Here is a 25,686-nt window from a genome sequence, read left to right as displayed (position 1 = left end):
GATTTTTGGTAAGGGCAGGCAGAGTTCAGGCAGTATGGTAGTCAGATGATAGGTAAGGGCAGGCAGAATTCAGGCAGTATGGTAGTCAGAGGATAGGTAAGGGCAGGCAGAGTTCAGGCAGTATGGTAGTCAGATAATAGGTAAGGGCAGGCAGAGTTCAGGCAGTATGGTAGTCAGATGATAGGTAAGGGCAGGCAGAGTTCAGGCAGTATGGTAGTCAGATGATAGGTAAGGGCAGGCAGAGTTCAGGCAGTATGGTAGTCAGATAATAGGTAAGGGCAGGCAGAGTTCAGGCAGTATGGTAGTCAGAGGATAGGTAAGGGCAGGCAGAGTTCAGGCAGTATGGTAGTCAGATAATAGGTAAGGGCAGGCAGAATTCAGGCAGTATGGTAGTCAGAGGATAGGTAAGGGCAGGCAGAGTTCAGGCAATATGGTAGTCAGATAATAGGTAAGGGCAGGCAGAGTTCAGGCAGTATGGTAGTCAGATGATAGGTAAGGGCAGGAAGAGTTCAGGCAGTATGGTAGTCAGATAATAGGTAAGGGCAGGCAGAGTTCAGGCAGTATGGTAGTCAGATGATAGGTAAGGGCAGGAAGAGTTCAGGCAGTATGGTAGTCAGATAATAGGTAAGGGCAGGCAGAGTTCAGGCAGTATGGTAGTCAGATAATAGGTAAGGGCAGGCAGAGTTCAGGCAGTATGGTAGTCAGATAATAGGTAAGGGCAGGCAGAGTTCAGGCAGTATGGTAGTCAGATGATAGGTAAGGGCAGGCAGAGTTCAGGCAGTATAGTAGTCAGATGATAGGTAAGGGCAGGCAGAGTTCAGGCAGTATGGTAGTCAGATGATAGGTAAGGGCAGGCAGCGTTCAGGCAGTATGGTAGTCAGATAATAGGTAAGGGCAGGCAGAGTTCAGGCAGTATGGTAGTCAGATAATAGGTAAGGGCAGGCAGAGTTCAGGCAGTATGGTAGTCAGATGATAGGTAAGGGCAGGCAGAGTTCAGGCAGTATGGTAGTCAGATGATAGGTAAGGGCAGGCAGAGTTCAGGCAGTATGGTAGTCAGATGATAGGTAAGGGCAGGCAGAGTTTAAGAGTTATGATAAGCAGATGATAGATCAGGATGGGTAGCAGACAGGTAAACAAGGTCAGGAGACAATGAATTAACCGAAACACTAAAGAATATGGACCAGAAGAACTCCTGACAACTAACCGGCACCAAACTTGTCAGACACACAAGGACAGTCCTGGTAAAACCTGTGACAGCCGGGCAATGGCTGCAGGGAAGGTGAATCAGTCAGTGCACTGGTAAGAGGAAGGGGCTGAGGACCCGCAGCAGGTGAAGATGGGAGTAGTAGGGAAGATGGGAGTGTACACAGGGGCGGCAGGGAAGATGGGAGTGTATAATAATACAGTGGTTGTAGTGAAAATGGTGGTAAACATATGGGTAGTATGGATGATGGGAGTATACTTAGGGAAGCGGGGATAATTGGATGTATATACAGGAGGAATAGGGATGATGGGAGTATACCCAGGGGTAGTAGAGATGATGGGAGTATACCCAGGGTTGTAGGTTTGATGGGAGTATACACAGGGGTAGTGGAGATGATGGGAGTATAAATGAGATGTTGGGAGTAGACATGGGTAGTAGGGATGATGGGAGTATACCCAGGGTTGTAGGTTTGATGGGAGTATACACAGGGGTAGTAGAGATGATGGGAGTATACCCAGGGTTGTAGGTTTGATGGGAGTATACACAGGGGTAGTAGAGATGATGGGAGTATATCCAGGGTTGTAGGTTTGATGGGAGTATACACAGGGGTAGTAGAGATGATGGGAGTATAAATGAGATGTTGGGAGTAGACACGGGTAGTAGGGATGATGGGAGTATACGCAGTGATGACGGGAGCTATCAAGCTATGATGAGGTGGTAGGTGAGATGAAGAAGGCTGTGGCTCAGCTGTTGCTAAGTGACAGGGAGGAGGCTGCTGCTTGCTAGGTTACCGCAGTATTTCGTTATCATTGCGCCACGTTTCAGACGTCTCGCTCAATCTTAGGTCCACCTACGACACTCAGCCAATCAAATGTCACCGCGAGCAATGACGTCAGGAAGTAATAACCAATCGGGTGGCAGATGGCGGAGCATGTTTCCTCGGTAACACATGCTTAATCCACGGGAAAGGCGGAGCCTGTCACTGGAGGAGGTTGTTAGTTTACCGGGTCTGGAGAAGGAATCAGAGCGGAGACCGGAGGATGAAGCAGGTGAGGCCGGTGCTGTGCGCCCGGGGTAGAGCACGCGTTACAGGCTGTGCAGTGTGACTAGGGGCCGTGCGGAACCTGCTCCCTCTATACCGCACAGTATGTATGTATACACCGCACAGTACCACTTCTCTCAGTATATATACACCACACAGTATCACTTCTCTCAGTATATATACACCACACAGTCCCACTTCTCTCAGTATATATACACCGCACAGTACCACTTCTCTCAGTATATATACAACACACAGTATCACTTCTCTCAGTATATATACACCACACAGTCCCACTTCTCTCAGTATATATACACCGCACAGTACCACTTCCCTCAGTATATATACACCACACAGTCCCACTTCTCTCAGTATATATACACCGCACAGTACCACTTCCCTCAGTATATATACACTGCACAGTACCACTTCTCTCAGTATATATATATACACTGCACAGTATCACTTCTCTCAGTATATATATATATACACCGCACAGTCCCACTTCTCTCAGTATATATACACTGCACAGTACCACTTCTCTCAGTATATATATATATACACCGCACAGTCCCACTTCTCTCAGTATATATACACTGCACAGTACCACTTCTCTCAGTATATATACAACACACAGTATCACTTCTCTCAGTATATATACACCACACAGTCCCACTTCTCTCAGTATATATACACCGCACAGTACCACTTCTCTCAGTATATATACACCACACAGTATCACTTCTCTCAGTATATATACACCGCACAGTACCACTTCTCTCAGTATATATACACCACACAGTATCACTTCTCTCAGTATATATACACCGCACAGTACCACTTCTCTCAGTATATATACACCACACAGTATCACTTCTCTCAGTATATATACACCGCACAGTACCACTTCTCTCAGTATATATACACCACACAGTCCCACTTCTCTCAGTATATATACACCGCACAGTACCACTTCCCTCAGTATATATACACTGCACAGTACCACTTCTCTCAGTATATATACACTGCACAGTACCACTTCTCTCAGTATATATATACACTGCACAGTATCACTTCTCTCAGTATATATATACACTGCACAGTATCACTTCTCTCAGTATATATACACTGCACAGTACCACTTCTCTCAGTATATATATACACCGCACAGTATCACTTCTCTCAGTATATATACACCGCACAGTATCACTTCTCTCAGTATATATACACCGCACAGTATCACTTCTCTCAGTATATATACACCGCACAGTGCCACTTCTCTCAGTATATATATACACTGCAGCTAAGTATCCTCTCTCAGTATATATATACACCGCACAGTATCACTTCTCTCAGTATATATACACCGCACAGTATCACTTCTCTCAGTATATATACACCGCACAGTGCCACTTCTCTCAGTATATATATATACACTGCACAGTATTACTTCCCTCAGTATATATACACTGCACAGTATCACTTCTCTCAGTATATATACACCGCACAGTCCCACTTCTCTCAGTATATATACACCGCACAGTACCACTTCTCTCAGTATTTATACACCGCACAGTATCACTTCCCTCAGTATATATACACCGCACAGTCCCACTTCTCTCAGTATATATACACCGCACAGTACCACTTCTCTCAGTATATATACACTGCACAGTACCACTTCTCTCAGTATATATACACTGCACAGTACCACTTCTCTCAGTATATATATATATATATATATATATATATATATATACACCGCACAGTACCACTTCTCTCAGTATATATACACCGCACAGTATCACTTCTCTCAGTATATATACACCGTACAGTATCACTTCTCTCAGTGTATATATACACTGCACAGTACCACTTCTCTCAGTATATATACACTGCACAGTACCACTTCTCTCAGTATATATACACCACACAGTACCACTTCTCTCAGTATATATACACTGCACAGTACCACTTCTCTCAGTATGTATACACCGCACAGTCCCACTTCTCTCAGTATATATATATATATACACCGCACAGTCCCACTTCTCTCAGTATATATACACCGTACAGTATCACTTCTCTCAGTATATATACACTGCACAGTACCACTTCTCTCAGTATATATACACTGCACAGTACCACTTCTCTCAGTATATATACACCGCACAGTACCACTTCTCTCAGTATATATATATACTGCACAGTCCCACTTCTCTCAGTATATATACACTGCACAGTGCCACTTCTCTCAGTATATATATATATACACCGCACAGTCCCACTTCTCTCAGTATATATACACCGCACAGTACCACTTCTCTCAGTATTTATACACCGCACAGTATCACTTCCCTCAGTATATATACACCGCACAGTACCACTTCTCTCAGTATATATACACCGCACAGTACCACTTCTCTCAGTATATATACACTGCACAGTACCACTTCTCTCAGTATATATACACTGCACAGTACCACTTCTCTCAGTGTATATATATATATATATATATATATATATATATATACACACCGCACAGTACCACTTCTCTCAGTATATATACACCGCACAGTATCACTTCTCTCAGTATATATACACCGTACAGTATCACTTCTCTCAGTATATATACACTGCACAGTACCACTTCTCTCAGTATATATACACTGCACAGTACCACTTCTCTCAGTATATATACACCACACAGTACCACTTCCCTCAGTATATATACACTGCACAGTACCACTTCTCTCAGTATGTATACACCGCACAGTCCCACTTCTCTCAGTATATATATATATATACACCGCACAGTCCCACTTCTCTCAGTATATATACACTGCACAGTACCACTTCTCTCAGTATATATACACTGCACAGTATCACTTCTCTCAGTATATATGTATACACTGCACAGTACCACTTCCCTCAGTATATATACACTGCACAGTACCACTTCTCTCAGTATATATACACTGCACAGTACCACTTCTCTCAGTGTGTATATATATATATATATATATATATATATATATACACCGCACAGTACCACTTCTCTCAGTATATATACACCGCACAGTACCACTTCTCTCAGTATATATACACTGCACAGTACCACTTCTCTCAGTATATATACACTGCACAGTACCACTTCTCTCAGTATATATACACCACACAGTACCACTTCTCTCAGTATATATACACTGCACAGTATCACTTCTCTGAGTATATATACACTGCACAGTATCACTTCTCTCAGTATATATACACCGCACAGTATCACTTCTCTCAGTATATATACACCGCACAGTATCACTTCTCTCAGTATATATACACCGCACAGTATCACTTCTCTCAGTATATATACACCGCACAGTATCACTTCTCTCAGTATATATACACCGCACAGTATCACTTCTCTCAGTATATATACACCGCACAGTATCACTTCTCTCAGTATATATACACTGCACAGTACCACTTCTCTCAGTATATATACACTGCACAGTACCACTTCTCTCAGTATATATATATACACTGCACAGTATCACTTCTCTCAGTATATATACACTGCACAGTATCACTTCTCTCAGTATATATACACTGCACAGTATCACTTCTCTCAGTATATATGTATACACTGCACAGTACCACTTCTCTCAGTATATATACACCGCACAGTACCACTTCCCTCAGTATATATACACTGCACAGTACCACTTCTCTCAGTATATATACACCGCACAGTACCACTTCTCTCAGTATATATACACCGCACAGTACCACTTCTCTCAGTATATATACACCGAACAGTACCACTTCTCTCAGTATATATGTATACACTGCACAGTACCACTTCTCTCAGTATATATACACCGCACAGTACCACTTCTCTCAGTATATATGTATACACTGCACAGTACCACTTCTCTCAGTATATATACACCGCACAGTGCCACTTCTCTCAGTATATATGTATACACTGCACAGTACCACTTCTCTCAGTATATATACACCGCACAGTACCACTTCTCTCAGTATATATGTATACACTGCACAGTGCCACTTCTCTCAGTATATATACACCGCACAGTACCACTTCTCTCAGTATATATGTATACACTGCACAGTACCACTTCTCTCAGTATATATACACCGCACAGTACCACTTCTCTCAGTATATATGTATACACTGCACAGTGCCACTTCTCTCAGTATATATACACTGCACAGTACCACTTCTCTCAGTATATATGTATACACTGCCACAGTACCACTTCTCTCAGTATATATACACCGCACAGTACCACTTCTCTCAGTATATACACTGCACAGTACCACTTCTCTCAGTATATATACACTGCACAGTACCACTTCTCTCAGTATATATACACCACACAGTACCACTTCCCTCAGTATATATACACTGCACAGTACCACTTCTCTATTATATATACACCGCACAGTCCCACTTCTCTCAGTATATATACACTGCACAGTACCACTTCTCTCAGTATATATACACTGCACAGTATCACTTCTCTCAGTATATATGTATACACTGCACAGTACCACTTCCCTCAGTATATATACACTGCACAGTACCACTTCTCTCAGTATATATACACTGCACAGTACCACTTCTCTCAGTATATATATATATATATATATATATATATATATACACCGCACAGTACCACTTCTCTCAGTATATATACACCGCACAGTACCACTTCTCTCAGTATATATACACTGCACAGTACCACTTCTCTCAGTATATATACACTGCACAGTACCACTTCTCTCAGTATATATACACCACACAGTACCACTTCTGTCAGTATATATATATACACTGCACAGTATCACTTCTCTGAGTATATATACACTGCACAGTATCACTTCTCTCAGTATATATACACCGCACAGTATCACTTCTCTCAGTATATATACACCGCACAGTATCACTTCTCTCAGTATATATACACCGCACAGTATCACTTCTCTCAGTATATATACACCGCACAGTATCACTTCTCTCAGTATATATACACCGCACAGTATCACTTCTCTCAGTATATATACACTGCACAGTACCACTTCTCTCAGTATATATACACTGCACAGTACCACTTCTCTCAGTATATATATATACACTGCACAGTATCACTTCTCTCAGTATATATACACTGCACAGTATCACTTCTCTCAGTATATATACACTGCACAGTATCACTTCTCTCAGTATATATGTATACACTGCACAGTACCACTTCTCTCAGTATATATACACCGCACAGTACCACTTCCCTCAGTATATATACACTGCACAGTACCACTTCTCTCAGTATATATACACCGCACAGTACCACTTCTCTCAGTATATATACACCGCACAGTACCACTTCTCTCAGTATATATACACCGAACAGTACCACTTCTCTCAGTATATATGTATACACTGCACAGTACCACTTCTCTCAGTATATATACACCGCACAGTACCACTTCTCTCAGTATATATGTATACACTGCACAGTACCACTTCTCTCAGTATATATACACCGCACAGTGCCACTTCTCTCAGTATATATGTATACACTGCACAGTACCACTTCTCTCAGTATATATACACCGCACAGTACCACTTCTCTCAGTATATATGTATACACTGCACAGTGCCACTTCTCTCAGTATATATACACCGCACAGTACCACTTCTCTCAGTATATATGTATACACTGCACAGTACCACTTCTCTCAGTATATATACACCGCACAGTACCACTTCTCTCAGTATATATACACTGCACAGTGCCACTTCTCTCAGTATATATACACCGCACAGTACCACTTCTCTCAGTATATATGTATACACTGCACAGTACCACTTCTCTCAGTATATATACACCGCACAGTACCACTTCTCTCAGTATATATACACCGCACAGTACCACTTCTCTCAGTATATATACACCGCACAGTACCACTTCTCTCAGTATATATACACCGCACAGTACCACTTCTCTCAGTATATATGTATACACTGCACAGTGCCACTTCTCTCAGTATATATACACCGCACAGTACCACTTCTCTCAGTATATATGTATACACTGCACAGTGCCACTTCTCTCAGTATATATACACCGCACAGTACCACTTCTCTCAGTATATATGTATACACTGCACAGTACCACTTCTCTCAGTATATATACACCGCACAGTACCACTTCTCTCAGTATATATACACTGCACAGTACCACTTCTCTCAGTATATATACACTGCACAGTCCCACTTCTCTCAGTGTGTATATATATATATATATATATATATATACACCGCACAGTACCACTTCTCTCAGTATATATACACTGCACAGTACCACTTCTCTCAGTGTGTATATATATATATATATATATATATATATATACCGCACAGTACCACTTCTCTCAGTATATATGCACTGCACAGTCCCACTTCTCTCAGTATATATATATATATATACACTGCACAGTACCACTTCTCTCAGTGTATATATATATATATATATAACAAGAAAAATGAGCGGCACTCCAAGTAATAAAGTAGTGAATCCTTTATTCACACCAGTGGTGCAACGTTTCGGCTCTGATCGCGAGCCTTCCTCAGGCTTGAGGAAGGCTCGCGATCAGAGCCGAAACGTTGCACCACTGGTGTGAATAAAGGATTCACTACTTTATTACTTGGAGTGCCGCTCATTTTTCTTGTTATTTTCAATAGGGAAATCATTCCATTCCCTCTGAGGCGTGCACCCGCTTTTTCTTCGTTGAGCCAGTGCCGCCTTTTTTCTTCATATATATATATATATATATATATATATATATATATATATATATATATATACACCGCACAGTACCACTTCTCTCAGTATATATACACTGCACAGTCCCACTTCTCTCAGTATATATATATATATATATATATATATATATATATATACACCGCACAGTACCACTTCTCTCAGTATATATACACTGCACAGTCCCACTTCTCTCAGTATATATATATATATATATATATATATATATATATATATATATACACCGCACAGTACCACTTCTCTCAGTATATATACACCGCACAGTACCACATCTGCTGTCTTTGTTCCTTTTTACTATATCTGATTCACAGCGCCATGCTTTACCCTGCTTTCACACTGGCTGCTGTCTGATCCGTTGTGCTTTACACTGCTGCTGTTCTATCACTTGTGCTGTAGAGTTCAGCTGCACGCCGTCTTATTGTCGCACGACGTAAGGTCACAGCCGCACAGCGACATTTCTTGTACTGACGGTCAATGGTTTTGCACTGTGACCCGTTAATCGCTCATGTATGCTATTTGGATGGAGGTTTCGGCGCAGTCGCCGCAGGTCACATGTCACAGTGCAGCGCCATCGACGTCATGTTGCTGTGTAGCCCTCGCCCTCTGCTGCTCCCCTTTTTTAGGACGCAGCTGGGAGGGGCGGCTCCACTTCAGATTCGTTGTCTGTTGGTATTTCATGTAATCTGAAGTCACCGCCCTTTCCCCTTAGATTTTCCAGTTGCAGTTTATCTGCCCTCCATGCTTTACAGTGCATCTCTACTCCTGATTGGCTGCTGTATTCAGTCGCAGCGTTTGGCAGCTGTCCTTTGTGCCGTCGGGTCCCTGTGATTTGGGACACGTTTGTCAGACGAGCGTTGTCAGCGTCCTCCCTGGCTTTTCCCCTCCCCCGCAGCTGGTAGAACCGGTTCTGCTGCCCGAGGAGGATGACAGCGACTTATGAGCGTTTTTGGCGCATGATGGATGTGAAGCCGCACAAAGTGAGGCCCCGGGCCCCGCAGATCATCGCACCGCCTCATGAACAGAGTGGAGCGTGTGATCTTCACTGCCCCGGACCATCAGAGAGTCTATCATTAACTGTTTACTGCCCAGGTGAAGAGGGGCTTTACCGTCAAAGTTGCTTTCACACGACTGGCTCCCCATCCGTTCCGCAACTTTGCATAACGGACCCATTCATTTCAATAGGGCCACACAAGTTGCGGACAGCACACCATGCGCTGACCGCATCCGTACTCCCATTCCGCAGCCCCGCAAAAAAAGTTACTGTGTCCTATTGTATCATAGAAATAGCCATGTGCGTTCCGCAAATTCATAATGCGCACAGCCGGTATCCATGTTTTGCGGATGCACAGTTTGCGGACCGGAAAACACATTTGATCGTGTGAATGTACTCTAAAGAGGATATCCAGGATTATAAGAGAATTGCCTTAGGATAGTTTCAGATGGGGGGGGGGGGCTTGTTTTCCCAGACTGTGGCATGAGCGCACAATTTTATATAATGCTGTGTGTCCCTGCCCGACCTGGCATCTCCTGAACTGTACTGACGTGATACTGTCAGTACAAATCATTACAGCTGATATCAGGCACAGCATTATAAAATATTATGGGGGTCATTTATTATCCTGAAATTCGGCTATATTAGGTGCACTTGGCCAGACACCCGCTACATCTGGCCTAACGATATCCACAACTTGCCTGACACCCGCTGAATTCAGCCCCACAGATTTTGGACACCTGCTGTATGACGCCCCGGCTGCGGTCATTGCTCATCAGGGATGTGATGATCTCTTTGCAGATACATTGGTGGAGCAGGTGGCGCCGCCCTGCCAGTCTCCTGCTGATCTGCACCCTGATAACAATCGGCGCCGTGCCGATCGACACAGATAAAACCAAGGCGAATGTGGAGGCGGCAGATGAGGGGCAGAAGTCTCAGTCCTCTGTGAGTAATGGATGGTTATACAAGGGAAGGGGGGACACACAGGTGAATGACACACGTGGTGGTGACTTGTTTCTTGTGACAGGACACAGGACTCTACTATGACCGGTACCTCAAGGAGGTGGTGGAAGTCCTGGAGACCGACGAGCATTTCCGAGAGAAGATCCAGTCTGCTGACATTGAGGACATCAAGGTAAGAAGAGCCTCATTATACCCCCAAACCCATGAGGGGGGGGGGGTCATATACTTTACAGCAAGACAGACCCCGTGTACTAACGAAGACAATGGATGTCCTTTATTGTCTCCACAGAGCGGGAGGATCAGTAAGGAGCTGGACTTGGTCAGCCATCACATCCGGACCAAGCTGGACGAGCTGAAGAGGCAGGAGGTGGCGCGGCTGCGGATGCTGATTAAGGCGAAGCTCAGCGCCCCAGAGAGTGAGGTTCTGGTGATCTGTTATGTGGTGGACATCACCCCACCTCCTCTGCTTCTATAAAATTTGGGGTGTTGTAGTTTCTAGCAGTTGATAGAGACGGTGCTCTGCTTGTCCTGCTGACTGTACCCCTTTTTTTTTTTTTTTTTTTTTATATACAGAGGATCTTCTATCTGGGTGTGACCCCACAGCCACTGTATGTAATAGCAGGAGCTGACACTTGTGTCTATTCCTCAGGTGCAGGTATTGATCGTCGACTACTCCTTCAGAAGTTTAATCACCTCAATCACAAGAACCCTCACTCGTTTGAGCCCCAAGATCTAGACATGCTCATCAAAGCGGTGAGTGTGCAGATGATGCTGTGGCTGATGGACAGGCTGACATGGGTGGGGCTGTGGCAACACCACTGTAGGAGCTATAGCTGTCAGGGGTGGGGCTGTGGTGACATCATTGTATGAGGCAGAGTGTCGTCACTGTATGAGAACTTGCATTTGGTGTGTAACTAACTCCCTACTATTCATAACCTCTTCCTCTCACAATCTCTGAACTGCTGGCCCTGGTTGACGAAATTTCTTCCTCAGTGGGAAAAAAATAACATCAAACCCTTGGGTTTTAAGCATTTTAGCCCAAGGATATTCTTCAACCCCTCCAAATAGGTTTCAGGTCAATTCCTATTGTCCCAAAGTCAGGGTTTAGAAAAATCTGCAGCGATGATCTCGGTTCTGGATTCAGAAAAAGGTTTTACTCAAAACTCTTCCTAGTAAAAAACAAAACTGCCGGTTCTTCACGTATTATTATAAACCTGAAGCAGTTGAACAAATCAGTCCTTTACAGAAAATTCAAGATGGATTCAAGAACCTCTACAATCCCATTAATAGGGAAAGGTGCATTTGTGACATCTGTACATTTGAAGGATGCGTACTATCGCGTACCGATACACAAAAGTTCCTAAGATTTGCAATAAGAAATCCCACAGGGGTATTGTGCCACTCCCCATTCACAGCTCTCCGGAATATCATTAGCTCCAAGAGTTTTTACAAAGATAATTGTAGAAATGGTGGCCTTATTCATGGAAAGAAGTATAACGATTATTCCATACATGGACGACTTCTTGTTAGTGGACAGAACCAAAGAGGTTTCTGTCAGACACACAGATTACAAAAAATACAGGATCTAGGTTGGATCATAAATAGGAAAAAATCCTTCCGTCAACCAACCACAAAAATAATGTTTTTAGACGTTCTTTTAGATTCCGCGGTACAAGGCTCTTCCACAGGAAAAGATAAAGATAAGTAAGATTCCAGGGCATGAAGACTTTAGGACTCCTAACATCATGAGTAACGTCATTCTCTTGGAGCCAAGCGCACACCAGGACTCTCCAAAGTTGAATATTGAAAAATTGGGACAAAAAACAATCTTCCTTGGACAAAAAGATCCTCATACCTCAATCGGTAAAAAGAGACTTAAGAGTACTTTCACACTAGCGTTTTTCTTTTCCGGTATTGAGTTCCGTCCTAGGGGCTAAATACCGGAAAAAAACTGATCAGTTTTATCCCCATGCATTCTGAATGGAGAGCGATCTGTTCAGGATGCATCAGGCTGTCTTCAGTTTTTTGGGCCGGAGAAAATACCGCAGCATGCTGCAGTTTTCTCTCCGGCCAGAAATCCTGAAATCCAGTTTTCTCTCCCGGCCAGAATGCCGGATCCGGTATTAATTTCCATTGAAATGCATTAATGCTGGGAATAACATAGTATTAGCATGGATGGGAATAACATAGTATCTACAAGAAAAAAGGCAACATAAGATTACAACATCAAAGTAAATACAAAATAACAAGTGCGGAGAATCGGGCAATGTTGAGCAAACAGCGAGGTACATGATACAGTTATGTAATCAATCACCACTAATCTGATCCGGCCCCGAGTGTTCCGGCAAAACGGATCCGTTCTTTCTATCCGTGCATGGGCAGACCATTAAATCTGTGGAGAAAAAAAATACCGGATCCGTTTTTCCGGATGACAACCAGAAAGACGGATCTGGTATTGCAATTCATTTGTGAGACGGATCCGCATTCGGGTCAGTCTCACAAATGCATCCGTTTGCACCCAGATTGCCGGATCCGGCAGGCAGTTCCGGCAACGGAACTGCCAGCCAGAATCCTCTGCTGCAAGTGTGAAAGTAGCCTAAGTTGGTGGAAGAAAAAGGAGAACCTTCAAAATGGAATACTTTGGCAAAAACATCCAGAAATCCAAATTCAGACCGATGCAAGCAAGTCGGGATGGGGAGCAAAGGTTGTCACTCTTTCTTTTTTACCAAAAGCACAAGCGACCGATTGTCACATTACAGAGAACTTACTGCAGTCTGCAACATGTTAAAGGTGGCAAAATATCTCTGAAGAACCAGCATGCCAAGGTCTTTTCAGACAACATAACAACAGTAGCTTATTTAACACCAACGAGGCACAAGATCCTCAGCCTTGGAACACTTGGCAGGGAAAATAGCTGTGTGGGTGGGGCTGAGTGACATCACTACATGAGATGTAGCTGTGTGGGTGGGGCTGAGTGACATCACTGCATGAGATGTAGATGTCAGGGAAGAGGCTGAGTGACATCACTGCATGAGATGTAGATGTCAGGGGAGAGGCTGAGTGACATCACTGCATGAGATGTAGATGTCAGGGGAGAGGCTGAGTGACATCACTGCATGAGATGTAGATGTCAGGGAAGAGGCTGAGTGACATCACTGCATGAGATGTAGATGTCAGGGGAGAGGCTGAGTGACATCACTGCATGAGATGTAGATGTCAGGGGAGAGGCTGAGTGACATCACTACATGAGATGTAGATGTCAGGGAAGAGGCTGAGTGACATCACTACATGAGATGTAGATGTCAGGGAAGAGGCTGAGTGACATCACTACATGATATGTAGATGTCAGGGAAGAGGCTGAGTGACATCACTACATGAGATGTAGATGTCAGGGAAGAGGCTGAGTGACATCACTACATGAGATGTAGATGTCAGGGAAGAGGCTGAGTGACATCACTGCATGAGATGTAAATGTCAGGGAAGAGGCTGAGTGACATCACTACATGAGATGTAGATGTCAGGGAAGAGGCTGAGTGACATCACTGCATGAGATGTAACAGAGAAAGGAGAGGGGGCGCTCCCTGGACTGATATCTCCTAGGAGGTCATTGTATTAAGCCCTGTGGGTCAGTGCACCTTACCGGATTATGTTGTGCAGACCAGGCACGATACTGGTGAAGGGCGAGGTTCCTGCACACCAGGAGGAGAGACCCGGCTGCTGCGCTCGTTCGCCAGACACTGCAAAAAAGGAGAAGTGAAGGCAGAGAAGCTCCCGAAGGTAGCAGATAAAAACAGCTCACTGCACCGGATACTTCGAGGTAGGTGTTTATCGAATAAAAAAATAAACAATAGCTACGCATTTTGTTGCGGGTCCGCCGCCTTCTTCAGAGCCTGATGAAGGTGGCAGAACGCAACCAAACTGCTTAGTTTTTATTTGTTTTTTATGTGTTTTGATTTAATAAACACCTACCTTGAAGTATCCGGTGCAGTGCGCTGATTCTATCTGCTACTTCGGGAGCTTTGCTGCAATCACTGCAGTCATGAGTGACATCACTGTGTAAGGCGGGGCCCAGATGACATCACTGTATGAGATGTGGCTGCTGTGACATCACTATATACAGATGTCCTCGAATCCGTGTACACATCTATAACCCCACATATATCAGTTTTATTTTCTTCTGCAGTTTGCTTTACGCAGATTCTACTAATTTATTAGACGGCGCGGTGCTTTTGCTTAGATTTCTGGATGCTGGTGGCTGACATGAGTTGCTCACAGCTGACACCATCTTTATTACTGAGAATGCTCAAGAAAGTGGCGCAGTGAGCATGAGTCATGTGACGGGTGATGGCGCCCACTGCTGCCCATATTGCTCAATGACGCTTTGCTGTTTTTAGGCCACTAAAGACTTGGAGAACTACGACAAGGAGCATCACGACGAGTTCAAGCGATACGAGATGATGAAGGAACACGAAAGGAGAGAATATCTAAAGAGTCTGGATGACGAGACGCGGAAACAGGAGGAGGCCAGATATGAGGAGATGAAGAAGAAGCACAGAGAGCACCCCAAAATTAACCACCCGGTGAGTGGCTGGAGGTCATGTGACCATTGTGTACATCCCACGCATGCTTTCCCCTCTGTGCACATCTGGATAGATGCAATCAAAATCTTCACGAAAGTAGACAAATCATCATTAAGAAACATAGCTGGCATGAAAGCCGAGCTCTGGCAGCATAGGAATTGTGGAGCAAGGTCCATCATGTGTCCACATTCTTCTTAGTATGCCCCAAGTCGGCATTGTCAAAGCTCCATTGCCCATGTCTGGCACACACTGTGTTTCAATCACATCCAGGGTAGCAACAGAATATCACACACATCATGTATAATCAGAGGCTACCACACACGTCATGTATGATCAGAGGCTACCACACACATCATGTATAATCAGAGGCTACCACACACGTCATGTATAATCAGAGACTACCACACACATCATGTATAATCAGAGGCTACCACACACGTCATGTGTAATCAGAGGCTACCACGCACGTCATGTATAATCAGAGGCTACCACACATGTCATGTATAATCAGAGGCTACCACACACTTCATGTATGATTAGAGGTTACTGCTTATGTCATGAATGATCAGAGGCTACCACGCATGTCATGTATGATCAGAGGTTACTGCTTATGTCATGTATGATCAGAGGTTACTGCTTATGTCATGAATGATCAGAGGCTACCGCGCATGTCATGTATGATCAGAGGCTACCACACACGTCATGTATGATTAGAGGCTACCACACACGTCATGTATGATCAGAGGCTACCACACACGTCATGTATGATCAGAGGCTACCACACACGTCATGTATGATCAGAGGCTACCACACACGTCATGTATGATCAGAGGCTACCACGCACGTCATGTATGATCAGAGGCTACCACGCACGTCATGTATGATCAGAGGCTACCACGCACGTCATGTATGATCAGAGGCTACCACGCACGTCATGTATGATCAGAGGCTACCGCGCACGTCATGTATGATCAGAGGCTACCGCGCATGTCATGTATGATCAGAGGTTACCATGCCTGTCATGTATGGTCAGAGGCTACGGCGCATGTCATGTATGATCAGAGGCTACCACACACATCATGTATGATCGGAGGTTGCTAACCATATCACTACCAATAATCCCTCGTGGCTGCTCCCCTGCTCGGATGCTGTTACACATACTCACTTAAAGCACCACAGCACACATATTCTTCACTTCATCTCTCCGCCGGATACCTGAATCCACTAAGAGAGTGAGCGTCGTCCATCACACAGAGCGGCATTGGCAGCTCCGTACACATAAGGAGAGGAATGTGCCACCTCTTCCCATAGCTCAATGCAAGCACAGAGCAGATAATAAAGAGAACTGTCTGACCCGCATCCCAGGGGACTACTCCGTGTTCACACTGTCCCTGTTACCCCCGACGGTCAGTCAGGAGTATTCTATGTCAATCCTAGGACACCCACCTCCAGAACATGTTTCACAATTGATCCAGTTTCCACTCTGGTTCTGCATAGTGCCTGGCTCCCCGTACAAAAAGTGTAAAAAAGTGTGTCAGTAAAATGATGCAAAAGGGTCAAGCCCAACTGGGAGTCTGCCATTGTCTGTGGAACAGCCCCCTACTGTAAAGCCCAAATCAGGGCCCTTGGGGGCCAAGCATCTAATGATGCAGATCAGTGATTTATCGCCCTTGCTTCAGTACAGGACGCGGTCGGTCACTCCAAACCTCAGCAGCTTCGCTGAATGTCCCTTTCCATTAAAAGGTTTCGTATGCCAGGTTATTGCCCGCTGACTTCCGCAGTAGCCTCGCCAGTGTATATCCGACCACACGGGCATTCAGGCTGGATCAACGTTTGTAACCACAATAAGGATGGTGGAACCCGTCACCCTGAACCATATTCCCACCAGTCTCAGCGATGCTGAATCCCATTATACTGCTTCCCTGCGTCTATAACTCAGCGACATAAGAGGGAGTTATACATTCGGGAATGTCTAGATGACCGCTATGTGAAGGAGGCCATTGCTGTCTCAGAATTTTATCAATGGCGCCACTATAGCCAAAATAGGTGGGGACACACAGCGTGCGCATAGCAAAGCCCCTTCAGATTCCAGACAATCCGATCTCCTCAAACCCTTGACCTTAGATTTATCTTTATCCCATTACCAGGGCAGCAAAGATCAGTTGAAGGAGGTCTGGGAGGAGACCGACGGCTTGGACCCCTCAGATTTTGACCCCAAGACTTTCTTTAAGCTGCACGGTGAGTAATCAGCGCCAAACACCAGCTGCGGCATCGCTGCCGACCACCAGCTCATCGGTCAGGAGGCTGGGGGTTATACTGACAGTCCCTGATGTGGGCATGTCTGCTGGGTGGGTGCAGAGACTATTAAATACACTGATAACTGACCTCGGCTGACGTCCACATAACCTGGTTACAGGATGCATCCTGCACCGCTGTCAGTCGCCCGGTAGGTCTCCAGGAGGGGGCATCTTAAGAAGTCTGTGTATTGGCAGCATTGAGCTCCTATGTGGACTTGGCCTCTGCCATGTAGGGGGCTTGTTCACATCTGCATTGCAGGACTTTATTTGTAATACAGCAGGATCCTGAACAGACCCCATTGTAGTTGGCTCTGTCTCTTCCGCTCTGTTCTTGGTTATGTGCCGAATCTGGCACCTCGGTTGTCCTGATGCTATAATGGGAGTAATATATATCTGTGTGTACCACGAGTGCCGGACAACCGGGGGCAGCAGCCGGAGCCAGAGTATTACCTCTCATCACTGCAGCTTGTGCATCTCCTTACAGACACCAACGGCGACGGCTTCATTGATGAGCAGGAGCTTGAGGCACTCTTCACCAAGGAGGTAAGAGGACGCTCCGACCACACGACGCCCGTGACTCACCGCTGCTGGCTTTTCACATTTACATAATGTCTCCTTTTGTTTTTTTGTAGCTTGAGAAAGCATATGACCCAACAAATGAGGAGGACGACATGGTGGAGATGGAGGAAGAGCGATTACGGATGAGGGAGCATGTGATGAGCGAGGTGAGGAGCTGTGTAGCCCTGGGTGATCGGAATCCAGGGCAGGATCATTGATGGACTGGGCTGTATGGGGGCAGGGTGTCTGACAAAGGGGCAGCAGCTCAATCCACAAACCCCCACAGGGGTCAGTGTAAAATGTCTCATGACGCACGTAACCTCACGTGTGAAGACTCCTATGTACCGGCGGAGCCTCATGTATAAAGACCCCGAGGCAACATCCTCCACAGCAGCCATCAGATGGCTCATGACACACAAAGCCTCACGTTTGAAAACCCCCAAGGTGGCATCCTACACAGCAGCCATCAGAGGGATCATGATACACGGAGTTTCATGTATAAAGACCCCGAGGCAACATCCTACACAGCAGCCATCAGATGGCTCATGGCACACAGAGTCTCATGTATGAAGACCCCGAGCTGGCATCCTACACAGCAGCCATCAGATGGCTTGTGGAACCTCATTTATGAAGACCCTGAGGTGGTGTCCTCGGCTCCACAGCAGCCATCAGATGGCTCATGAATCACAGGTTAAAGTGCAGCCACTATGGAGCTCAGGGCGTCCTGACTCAGGGAGTGTTAAGCTTTGTCCTCAGGGACAGCGTCCAGGTACATACGGTCATTGTGACCTGCACGTCTGGTGCTCCACGTAAGGCTGGTATAAACATTAACCCCTTCATGACATGGGCATGAACTGACACATGACGGGTGTGTCAGATACAGTGTCTGTGGGTGTATACAAAGTTCACATAGAGTAGACGTGTGGCAGTGGACCTGTAACGTGTCGGCACTGAGTATACCTACATGACATAACACACTCACATAACTGGCACTGGTGCAGCAACATGTAGACCTTGACGTGGATGCTGATGGGGGCCGGCAGCATGTAGACATTGACGTGGATGCTGATGGGGGCCTGTAGGATGTAGACATTGACGTGGATGCTGATGGGGGCCGGCAGCATGTAGACATTGACGTGGATGCTGATGGGGCCTGTAGGATGTAGACATTGACGTGGATGCTGATGGGGGCCGGTAGCATGTAGACATTGACGTGGATGCTGATGGGGGCCTGTAGGATGTAGACATTGACGTGGATGCTGATGGGGGCCGGCAGTATGTACACATTGACGTGGATGCTGATGGGGGCCGGCAGCATGTAGACATTGACGTGGATGCTGATGGGGACCGGCAGGATGGGAACTGGATTCTGTTTTTATTGTCTTTCCAGTCACTTCTCCAAGGTCACTTCGCCCATTAACGAGTCTACTTATTTTTCATATGTCTCAGTCACTCCAAAATGAAAAGAAGCCACATTACTCGCCCTCAGCGATTCCCCCTCCACTGCTGCTGCGGTTCCTGGTCTGCCCTCCAATTCCTGCTGACACTGCAGAAACGGCGGAAGATGGCGGATCCGCCAATAGCTGGCCATGTGGTAACTGGCCTCAGCGGTATCTCTGTGTCAGCAGGGAGCAGCGCGGCGGTAGAACTGCAGCGCCAGGGAATCGGTGAGGGTTGGTGCGGCTTCATGTAAATAAAATTGATACCACTGGACAATTGGTTAACACTGGTGCGACAGAGCCGCATTGGAATGTGCAGACATTTTTCCACTTCCCCCTGATGATTATATCGGACATATTTGTCCTCTGCCCCTGCAGGTGGACGTGGATAAGGATCGACTGATAAATCTAGAAGAGTTCCTGCGAGCGACGGAGAAGAGGGAGTTCCTGGAGCCGGATGGCTGGGAGGTAACACACCGAGCTCTGAGTGATAGCGGGTGAAATGGTTGTCATCCACAAACCCATCCCGTGTCCTCATCTTCCCTTACATTACCTTGTCCATCTCCTCCCTTACCCCTCCTCTCTCATCCACTTACCTTGCCTCCCTTACCCCGCCTCTCTCATCCACTTACCTTGCCTCTCTTACCCCGCCTCTCTCATCCACTTACCTTACCCCCTCCACACTTACCCCTCCTCTCTCATTCACTTACTTTGCCCCTCTCCTCCCTTTCCCCGTCCCTCTCCTCCCTTTTTCCCCGTCCCTCTCCTCCCTTTTTCCCCGTCCCTCTCCTCCCTTTTTCCCCGTCCCTCTCCTCCCTTTTCCCCGTCCCTCTCCTCCCTTTTTCCCCCGTCCCTCTCCTTCCTTTTTTCCCCGTCCCTCTCCTTCCTTTTTTCCCCGTCCCTCTCCTTCCTTTTTTCCCCGTCCCTCTCCTTCCTTTTTTCCCCCGTCCCTCTCCTCCCTTTTTTCCCCGTCCCTCTCCTCCCTTTTTTCCCCGTCCCTCTCCTCCCTTTTTTCCCCGTCCCTCTCCTCCCTTTTTTCCCCGTCCCTCTCCTCCCTTTTTTCCCCGTCCCTCTCCTCCCTTTTTTCCCCGTCCCTCTCCTCCCTTTTTTCCCCGTCCCTCTCCTCCCTTTTTTCCCCGTCCCTCTCCTCCCTTTTTTCCCCGTCCCTCTCCTCCCTTTTTTCCCCGTCCCTCTCCTCCCCTTTTTCCCCGTCCCTCTCCTCCCCTTTTTCCCCGTCCCTCTCCTCCCTTTTTTCCCCGTTCCCTTTTCTCCTCCCTTTTTTCCCCCGTCCCTCTCCTCCCTTTTTTCCCCGTCCCTCTCTTCCCTTTTTTCCCCGTCCCTCTCTTCCCTTTTTTCCCCGTCCCTCTCCTCCCTTTTTTCCCCGTCCCTCTCCTCCCTTACCTTGCTGTTTGTCATGGGTAGACCCTGGATGAGCAGCAGCTCTACACCGAGGAGGAGCTGCAGGAGTTTGAGAAACATATTTCTAAGACCGAAGATGAACTAAAGAGGAAAAAGGAAGAGCTGGACAGACAGCAGGAGGAGCTGCACAAACAGCACCAGCACATCCAGGCTCAGCGCCAGGAGCTGCAGCAGGTAACCCTGGGCACAGGGGATGGGTGCATGTCTGCAGGATTAGCAGCACGGGAGGATTACTGGGCTGATACCAGCCACCAGTCTCCTGCTGCGGCTCCTGATAACACTAGACCACTTGTGTTCCTCAGGTCGTACAACAGATGGAGCAGAACAAGCAACAGCCGCCTGTTCCACACTCAGTCCCTGAACCCGGAGTCCATTTCCAGCCAGGTATGTTTCATTATGATCCATGGAAGAAAGGGATGCAAATGAGCTCTTAACAAGCTCTGCCTCTAATGCCACCAGATGTAGGGCAGCTATCCTATAAGTCAATGTTCAACCCTTTAAATAGGCCTTGAAATATGACTCAAATATTAAATAAACCTTGAAACATGACTTAAAAATAAATAAGCCAGCACCTCATCTGCAGACAGCTGTTTTGGGGGGATTGCCCCTCATCAGTGCAGAGCAGAGAGCACTGGCTTAACTGGGCGAGAGGCCAAAGTCAGGATTTGGACGGTACTATCTCTTCTTCGGGAGAGAGCGCCTTAATCGGTGCAGCTGTCTGCAGATGAGGTGCTGGCTTATTTAATATCATGTCTCAAGGCTTAGGTAATGTGTCGAACATTGACTTATAGGATAGCCGCTCATACATCTGATTGAATTAGAGGCAGAGCTTGTTAAGAGATCATTTGCATCTCTTTCTTCCCAGAATTCCAGAGGAGCATGTATGGCCTCTAAGTCTCCTCACGCCGATGAGAGAGAAGTACCTGCCCAATTATGATCCATTACACTGGAGTGCAGACTGGGACCACATCATACAGCAGGGGTGGGGAACCTTTTTGCTGCCGATGGCCGATGGCCATTTGGATATTTGTAACATCATTCGTGGGCCGTACAAAATTCTCAACTTAAAAATTTGACTGCTATATTTCTTCTAACATATAATTGACTAAGTTACATAAATTCATAAAATTGCACTTCAATAAAAAAAAAAATCTATAGCGCTGTATTTTTGCAGCACAAAATGGTACCTGTGCTGTATAGTACATAGTACAGATGCCATTTTGACCACACATAGCAGTCATAGTGCGCATCTACGTGCTCTACCTTCTGACACCTTTATGCTTCTTGGACACGACCGTATGTATTTTGCGGTCCGCAAAAAAATGTATCTGCAAAAAATACGGATGACGTCCGTGTCCATTCCGTATTTTGCAGAACGAAACAGCTGGCCCCTGATAGAACAGTCCTATCCTTGTCCATAATGTGGACAATAATAGGACGTGTTAAATTTTTTTGCGGAATGGAAATACGGAAACGGAATGCACACGGAGTACCTTCCATTTTTTGTGGACCCATTGAAATGAATGGTTCCGTATACGGTCTGCAAAAAAATGGAACGGACATGGAATGAAAATACGTTCGTGTGCAAGAGGCCTAAGTGTCAGGACACAGAGCGGGGGCCGGAAGAAGACCAGGGAAGGTGAGGACAGCCGGTGCAGCGACGTTCTCATGTTCCTGTGCCTCCCGCATGCTAATGACCGCTTCCATAAGGCACGCGGTCATTAGCATATTCATTATGTGTTCTGGCAGGGGCCACATGAGATGATCCTGAGGGCCACATGAGATGATCCTGTGGGCCGGAGGCTCCGCACCTCTATACCATGCCCACAGAAGTGATGATTATTCTCAAGTGACTGATGATAATACCAGTAGTGATGGGGAGAATAATGGTGGCAGTGATGGAAGTGATGATGATTATACTGCTGGTAGATGATGGATTTTTGTGATTTTGGATTTTTTTTTCTTTCGTAGTTGGTGAACAAGTCAACCACTTGGCATCTCCAGATGTTGGGAATCGTCAGCCATTGCCCCCAGGACACTTATCAGATGCCTCAGTAGCGCACAGCCAGCAAACGCCATAGGTGCCAGCCGCCCAGAGCTGACCTTACCCGAAAACTACTGATCTGCCTACAAACTTCTCATTATCTCGGGGTCCCCTTCAACCCCAACCTGTAAATGTTATTTACCCTCTAACCTTGTGCCCAGGACCAACCAGGAGAATAAAAAGTCATTATTTTCTGTGTATTGGATGGGGAGGTGTCATGTATCGTATTGCGCCGACATGACTGTTCCGGATATCGCTTATCGCAGAGCACTGGGTTTTCTGGGAGCTGCTCAATGAGGGGTGACCTGATCTCATAGAAGACGGATGCCCTTATTTTATCCACAGAACGTTACTGTGTACAGGTGTCCTGGCTTCTCCTTCAGACGTGAACACCGCCTGTAACCACAGCGAGAGGCCAGAGAGGAGAAAACGGGAAACTTGTGATAAGGATGTGTCGTGGGGAAAGCTAAGTACATACGTAAGAAACCATCGACCGCACAGACTGAAGGATCCTCGCTGTGACGGGAATGGGAAACCTGTGATAGCGAGGCGTAAGAAACCATCAACATCATAAACAGAAGGATCCTCACTGCAAAGAAAAAAAGCAGGTCACCGACAATTGTAATGATATTGAGAAGTAGAAGATGGCGCCCTGGAGTCCAAGTAACATTCCGTTTATTCTAGGCAGCAAGGATTTTCTGTCAGTGGAGCTGCCGGGGTGTTTCTTACGTCTGTAGTTAGGATGTTGCATGATATTTCACTTTTCTTTCTTGCCGTTATTTTACTTTGTGTTTAACCTGGAAAAAAACACATCTTCAGTGCGCAATTCTGGAAAAATATAAGGGCAGCAGTCGTCTTCGGGTTTTTGTCTAATATGCAGAACCTGAAAAAAAAACAACACTTTCCTACTTAAAGTTTTTTTTTTTGTGTGGGGGTCCCCTACTTCATCTGGGATAGAATCGTTATGGTCATGGACTGTGGTCCAAGCCCCGCAAAGGTCAACAAACTACTGTATTTTCCAGACTGTAAGATGCACTCCCCATCTCCCCCCCCCCCCCCAAAATGGGGGAAAAAAGTTGCAGTGCGTCTTATAGTCTGAATGCTAATGACTGCATCCATTATGGAAGTGGTCATTAGCATGCGGGAGACACGGGGAGGTGAGGGCAGCGCTGCGCTCCCCTGATCTTCTTCCAGGTGCCGCTGAGGTGTCCTGAGATGGAGCAGTGAGTCCTGGATATGCAGCGCCGCCTGGAGCAAGCGAGGTACTTTTATTTTTTTATTTTTGGGGGAAATGTCTGATGGGGGAGGGTGAAATCTGAGGTTACGTGAGGTTGGTGGTGTCTGATGAGTATGATGGGGGCTGTGGGGTCCCATGTGAGGCTGATGGGGGGGGGGGGGGGGTTCAATTTGAGGCTGATTGGGCATCTGATTTGAGTCTGGAGGTTGAGGGGTCTGACTGAGGCTGATAGAGCTTGGGGGTCTGATTTGGGGGGGGGGGGGGGGGGGGGTGTCTAATGGGGATTGAGGGCCTGAGCTGAAGTCTGAAGAATAGAGGTCTGTTCTGCGAAAATATTTTTTTCTTATTTTTCTCTACAGAATCTTAGGTGCGTCTTATAGTCCAAAAATACGGTTTGTTCCGTCACAATGAGGTGTTCTGTGCTAATGCAGCTTTTCTAGGGTTGCATATTTGTCATACATGTTTATATGTGAAATATAATTCATTATTTCTATGGCACCAAGATATACAAGAGGAAGAGAGGACCTGATCACAAGAGCTTACAATCTATTAGGACTCACAGGAGGAGGGAGGACCTGATCACAAAAGCTTACAATCTATTAGGAGACAAAGGAGGAGGGAGGACCTGATCACAAAAGCTTACAATCTATGAGGAGATACAAGAGAATCGAGGATCTGATCACAAGAGCTTGCAATCTATGTGCCCCCTCACAGTAGGTATAGCCAGATGTTCCCCTTCACATTAGTTATGCCTACATGTGGGACGTCAGGGGTGGAGCTTAGAGATGCAACAAATCAGAGCTTAGCCCGGGGACGGGGCAGAGTTTAGCGATGTATTGGGGGCCCACGGACATAACTTCGCTTGTGGACGCAGAAATGCCAAATCTGGACTTAAAACTCCTAGAGGAATACAACTTAAAATCATGGTGTGGGATTCTGATGTGATAGATTAGTAAGGCCAGGGTCACCCCCCAAATTTGACAGTTATGTACAGCGGGAATATACGCCCCAGATCTATGCAACCATATTGAAACTACTAAAAAAAA

At 46.0% G+C, this 25,686-nt stretch overlaps 1 protein-coding gene across 2 annotated transcripts; it reads left to right on the top strand.

Annotated features, from left to right (window-relative positions):
* The first annotated feature begins 2,126 nt into the window (after window positions 1–2,126).
* Window positions 2,127–23,603, top strand: NUCB2 (nucleobindin 2). Of its 2 annotated transcripts, none has more exons than XM_044269950.1 (13): window positions 2,127–2,253; window positions 10,905–11,048; window positions 11,131–11,238; window positions 11,356–11,482; window positions 11,716–11,819; window positions 15,461–15,646; window positions 17,794–17,884; window positions 18,428–18,486; window positions 18,576–18,668; window positions 20,319–20,408; window positions 21,363–21,533; window positions 21,662–21,743; window positions 23,331–23,603. In XM_044269950.1, the coding sequence occupies exons 1-13, from the start codon at window positions 2,245–2,247 to the stop codon at window positions 23,438–23,440; spliced, it is 1,374 nt and encodes a 457-aa protein (XP_044125885.1). In that variant the 5' UTR covers window positions 2,127–2,244; the 3' UTR covers window positions 23,441–23,603. The 2 variants fall into 2 exon arrangements, with proteins under 2 accessions (XP_044125885.1, XP_044125884.1); XM_044269949.1 differs by having other exon boundaries at window positions 2,131–2,253; window positions 10,825–11,048.
* The last annotated feature ends 2,083 nt before the right edge of the window (window positions 23,604–25,686 follow it).

This window comes from Bufo gargarizans, chromosome 10, assembly GCF_014858855.1.
Source record: "Bufo gargarizans isolate SCDJY-AF-19 chromosome 10, ASM1485885v1, whole genome shotgun sequence".
In the NCBI taxonomy this organism is placed as follows: domain Eukaryota; kingdom Metazoa; phylum Chordata; class Amphibia; order Anura; family Bufonidae; genus Bufo; species Bufo gargarizans.
The sequence above is the reverse complement of the archived record's forward strand: the minus strand, read 5'-3'. Positions and strand labels throughout refer to the sequence as shown.

Excerpts from the sequence above, each read along its gene's own strand:
- NUCB2 (XM_044269949.1), top strand. The coding sequence starts at position 2,154 with ATGCTTAATCCACGGGAAAGGCGGAGCCTGTCACTGGAGGAGGTTGTT. Across the intron at positions 11,049-11,130 it reads GGCAGAAGTCTCAGTCCTCT|GACACAGGACTCTACTATGA; the intron begins GTGAGTAATGGA and ends TTCTTGTGACAG. Across the intron at positions 18,487-18,575 it reads AGGCACTCTTCACCAAGGAG|CTTGAGAAAGCATATGACCC; the intron begins GTAAGAGGACGC and ends GTTTTTTTGTAG.